Raw genomic sequence first — 5700 nt, 5'->3', positions numbered from 1 at the left:
CAACAAAAAATTGAAACCGATTCATGCGTCAGGCTTATTTTAGACAAAAGACAACTGTCTAATTTCAGAAATTAAGTCATACGCGTGACATCAAGGTCCAAACAACAGGGGAGCCAATCAATTAAATGTATGACGTCAGGGTCAGATCCTATTTCATTTAGTGTATTATGCAAAAAAATAAAAAAATTGAAGTGATTGTAATTAATGTGAGTGATGATTTGACACATTTAATCCTCTGGAGATCTGATGCGTGTATAAGTACAGACTGGCTTTCCATATCCTGGCCATACAACTGTCAGAGACCTTCAACACAGACAGAAGTGATTCATTCTCATAAATGAGAAAACCACCAATTTTACTGTTGAAAGAGATTTACTATCCACTTCTCGCAGCTGCTTGTCTTCCAGGTAAGTCATTCTGACTTGTTTGCTTTTAGTAGATTTTAGTTTCTCCTTCTCCTTGTTAATGCCACATATCGTATTTTACCTCGTGTCGGTGTTGCCAGAACAATATCAAGAAATGTGTCTGGACACTGACTGCTTTTTGTTTCACTTTATCTGAAAACACAACTCCTGCAATGATTATAAACTATACGTGTCATCTGCAATGAAAATTGATGATTTTTAGACAGGCTGGCTATACTATATGGAATGATGACTGATGCAACATATTAAACTCTTGGGTAAATTTTCTATTTTTAAATCAATCACAATGTGTTCAAATGTTCTTAATAAGTACGTTCACCTCTATTTCAAACGTGCATTGCAATTTTACTTACCTTCTTCGCCTCTCTTACAGCGAACATGATGACAGTTTTTATTCTCTTACGAAGAAATTGTGGCCTTTCCAAATGCATCTCAACTTACATGGTGGCGATGGCAACAGCGGATCTATTAGTCATTATCAACAGCATTATAGTATATCGTATTTTGAGTTATCACTTTCCATTTTCCTTCCTGTCCCACACACCAGTGTGTAAGCTCACTGTATATATGATTACCGTGAGTCTCGATTTAACCGTTTGGTTCACCGTTTCCTTCACATTTGACAGATTTGTGGTGATCTGCTGCCAGAGGTTTAAAGCAAAATATTGCACCAAAAGAACTGCAACCACGGTATTAACGGTCATCTCAGTCTTGATCTTGTTAAAGAATATACCAGTTTTGTTTGCGTATGAGCCAGAGCAAATCATCAACAATATCCAGTGGGGCTGCCGATCAAGTGCAAATTTCTTAGGTTCGTCTCCAGGGATAGCATTTGTCTGGTTTTACAGTGCCTGGATTGCTTGGCTTCCATTCATCCTCATGTTCTTGTTTAATTCTTTAACAATTCACCGTATATTAGTTGCGAATAGGATTCATATTGGACTGAAGGGTCACAGCAGAGAGAATCATAGCAATTCAGAGATGGAAAACCGTAGGAAGTCCATCATTTTATTGTTCTCCGTATCAATTAGTTTCATATTACTTTGGTTGACACATTCTATGAGTTTGGCCATTACTAGATTGTCAAACCCTAATTATTACCGAGGTGATTTCAACAACCCTCAATATGTCGCAACTGAAACAGGAAATATCCTCAAGTTCTTGAGTTGTTTCCTGAACCCATGTATTTATGCAATGACCCAGAACAAATTCAGAGAAGAGCTGAGCAATGTGATGAAATCTCTTTTAAACAAATTCTTTGATTAACTGAAAAACACACGGACAAGGCAAATGCATTTTAAACGATTCTCTTTGTAGCTGAGCCTTAATTTCACATCATTTTCCACAATGGAATTCCCTTCGCCTGTCTGGCTGTAAAATAAAATGCTTTACTCAGATACTTCTTATATTTTCAACTGGACGTTTGATGTGTGTTACTTTCAGTTATTTAAGATTTTTTGAATATTGCAGGTAGCATACTTATTCAACGATCATGTTTTCAAATTCTTGTACTGCGTTGATTTTTTTTAAAATGTGACTTTACAACTGGCATTTAAAAATTTGGAAGAAGTGCTCCCTTCCTCCAAATCATGAACATAGACTGTAAACGTTTGTGGTTCCAGCACCGCTTCTGTTGAACCCCATTCGATCTACCTCACCAAGCCAAAAAAATACTCCTTCACACCATTTGCTATTTCCTGCCAACTATCGAATTCTCAGACCATGCCAATATAACACATAAATAAATGAATCCACTACAGCTACTTAAATCAAATGCATCAGGTTCTGCCCATAGTCAAGTTTGTTTTTGTCTGGACAAACAATCAAAGCTATTACTGCCTCAAACTTGGAAACTGCATGTTGTGCGTTAATATCGCCGGAAAGAGACCCCACTTCCCGACAAAAGTAAACATTGAAACGTCACGCACAGAAACTTCAAACAGGTAAAAGAAGCACCAAAGGAAAAATATGTCCTTGCTATCCTGGTTATTGCATGATACTGATTTAAAATAGTTTATTGAACGGCTGAGGCCTGCAATATCTGTAAATTATCCGAAAGTACACATCTGTATGATGCCTTAAACACTCACTGATGAGTGCACGTATGAACCATAGACTCATGGAAATATCTATTACAGGAATGATCTGATCACTGCAGTACTTTCTCCCGCATTCTCCCAATAACCTTTCACCCGTGTAGCCCTCAGAAACACACACGTCTGCTTCCTGAATGTATCCAATGTTTTGACCTTACGTGATTCTATGCCACAGAAGGCAGTAGTCACTGTTTGAAAACTCTCTTGTCATCTCAGTGGTACATGTCCTCCCCAATGTGCTTACACTGTGAAACAAGTTTCCAGTTCGCAGTAACATGGCAGAAGATCTGATCAACTGCTTTGTTCTCACTCAGAATAAATATCTGCTCTATGCCCTTATATTTTCATTTGTTTCAAGGGGAGGAATTCTGAGACAGTGCTTAAGTCAATACTTAATGCTCCATCCTTGCTGCCCAACTCAGATTGTAGTTTGCTGTCTTGTTTAACTGTTGCAGTTCTTGTGGGAATACCACACGTGAGAATGCAGGGGCTCTTGGTTGAAGAAGGGTAGTTACAGTTGCTCACCCATTTTATTTTTCATGCAAACACAATTATCAGTGAATCTTTGCTCTGAGTTCATAAGAACAAGATTTTGTATATGCTGTCATGTAGTCATACATTCCTTCGAACAGAAATAGGCTTTTTAATCCAAATAATCCATGCCGACCATAATCCCAAACTAAACTAATCCCACCTCCCTGAGTGCCGCCCATTTCCCTTCAACTTTCTATTCATGCACTTACATAAATGTCTTTGATACATTGTAACTGCACCATCATCCATCACTTCCTCTGGAAATTCATTTGACACAGGAACTGCTCTCTGTAAAACAAAATACCCACATGCCTTTTCTTAAAATTTTCTCCTCTCATGCTAAAATGATTCCCCTCAGTCTTGCAATCGCCCATACTATGGAGAAAAAAGACACCTACTATTCGCGTTCCCTGTATCCCTCATGAATTCATAAGCCTCTGTAAGGTCAACCTCCAATCTTCCAAGCTGCATTGAGAAAGAGTTCCAGCTGATCCAGTCTGTCCTTACAACTCAAACAACTCCATTCCAGGCAACATCCTAGAAAAATCTCTTATGGACCCTCTACAGCTGGTCATGTCTGACCTATCACCAGGCAGCAAAGACTTTAAAGAGTCCTCCAGGAGACCCCTCACCAGGGTCCTGCACAACATTAAAATAACATCCCAACTGCTATACTCAATGGCCTGAGCAATGAAGGCAAGCGTCCTAAATGCGTACTTAACCCATCCTATCAACATGGGATGCAAACTTCAAATAACTGTGGACCTGTTCATGAAGACTCTGTTGTACTACACAACCCAAGGCCCAAATTTTCATTGCTTAAGTCTTGCAGTTGCTTGCTTTATCAAAATTCAATCTTGTGTTTATCCAGATTTAACTCCATCTGACCCAATTCATCAAGTTCTCTTTCGAATCATCAATAACCTTCACTGCCCACAATACCAGCAACCTGTGTGTCGTCTGCAAACTCACTACTCACTCCTCCAAAACGCTCATCTAAATATTTTTTTTTCTAAATGACAAACAAAAGTGAACCCATCACCGATAAAATTATTTACAAGTCAGGATTTTGCAATACTTCATGTCACTCCAACTAAACTGGCAGCTCACACATTTTTGTCATCTCTGAAGATGTTTTTTTTTCTTGCAGTAGATATGATTCCTGTGAGAGTTTGGGCACACTGGAACTCAGTACTCCATTCAACTATGAGGTCCCTTTGAATGGAACTGGGCTGGGAGAGAGTGAACGACATTACAAATGTGGGTATTGGCGTCCCCTAAAGGAAGGGATTCCCTCTTAACTGCTGTGGAACATGCAATCTCGTTTTTCAACGATCACATCAGTGATTAAAATTTGTAAAATCCTAACATGAGAAAACAAAGTAGAAGAATCAAGAAAATCACAGTAGTCACAATGCACATTGCAGTGTAATCATTAAGTTATGTTGTACCAAATGTATCCTGTTCTCTGTTTGACTTTACCAAAAAAGATTTTGTTTTGTGAATGAGTGAAAATAAACTTTCAAACAATCCTTGTGGCGACCCGCTGGCTCAGTGCCACTTCCAGCATTGGGCGACTGTCTATGTGGAGATTGTATGCATGGGTTTCTTCCGCATGCTCTGGTTTCCTCCCACAGTCCAAACACGTGCTGGTTAGGGTGGATTGGCCATGCTAAATTGCCCAAAGTGTTCAGGGATGTGCAGATTAGGTGAGTTATGCGGGATGTGTCTGGGTGGGATGCTCTGAGGTTCGGTGCGGACTTCTTGGGGAGAAGGGTCTGTTTCCACACTCTCGGAGTTCTATGGTTCTTAAAACGAGGTAGCAAAGGGAAAATCGTTACCTGACGTCATACATGGGAATCCTACAGGCACTAACCAAAGGGTTACAGAGAAATAGAAACCTGTCAAGAAATACGGTGTAACATTAAGTGCTTTGCGAATAGGCTTTTTACTGGGTTGCAGGTGCAGGAATTTATTACCTTGAGGGTCTGTACCATCAGCTTTTAGGAAGGTCTCCAGCGAGCAGTCTAATCAGGAAAATGGAAGATGGATCGTAAAAAGTGAAGGAAGACATTGGGAAGAGTTCCCCTGACTAGACAACAATTAGCACACAACAAATAGGAACAGAATTAGGAAATTTGTCCCATCCAGTCTGCTCCACCATTCAGTCATGGTTGATACGTTTCTTCAACCAATTCATCCACCTTCACCCAGGAAGGCCTGAAGCAATTTTGTGTGTGCAAATTAAAAGAAGCTAACTTAGCACTGCAGGGATTCTATGATCAAACACTGAGACAATTATTTCATCTTTATTGCACGCAGCAAACAAAAAAGGACCCCTCCACTCAGCAAGTTAAGCATGATCACACAACAAGGCTCTTAACAAATTGGATCAAACAAATAGTGTTTGCTTCCAGATGTGTTCACTCTTAGATTCGTATACAGCGTTATTCTCTGAAACTCTGCAACTGAAGAGTCCTGAAGTTTAATTCTTATACAAGTTTCTGTCCATAGAGTTCATGGTGTGAAATTATTGAAGATCGCTTCGATATATATGTCCACTTTATTGGTTATTGTTCTGGATCCATCAACCCTGGAACTTGCTTTCATATCAGAAGCAGCTCCCTGTTTTGTTTAATGTTCGG

General features: G+C 39.5%; 1 protein-coding gene across 1 annotated transcript; it reads left to right on the top strand.

Annotated features, from left to right (window-relative positions):
* The first annotated feature begins 292 nt into the window (after positions 1 to 292).
* LOC132206900 (probable G-protein coupled receptor 139) lies at positions 293 to 4356 on the top strand. Its single transcript, XM_059642000.1, has 4 exons — positions 293 to 407; positions 799 to 1236; positions 2977 to 3028; positions 4209 to 4356. Exons 1-4 carry the CDS (start codon positions 338 to 340, stop codon positions 4354 to 4356), a joined length of 708 nt encoding a protein of 235 aa, XP_059497983.1. The 5' UTR covers positions 293 to 337.
* The last annotated feature ends 1344 nt before the right edge of the window (positions 4357 to 5700 follow it).

Source organism: Stegostoma tigrinum, chromosome 44 (assembly GCF_030684315.1).
Source record: "Stegostoma tigrinum isolate sSteTig4 chromosome 44, sSteTig4.hap1, whole genome shotgun sequence".
Classification (NCBI taxonomy): Eukaryota; Metazoa; Chordata; class Chondrichthyes; order Orectolobiformes; family Stegostomatidae; genus Stegostoma; species Stegostoma tigrinum.
This window is presented reverse-complemented; position numbering and strand designations above follow the sequence as displayed.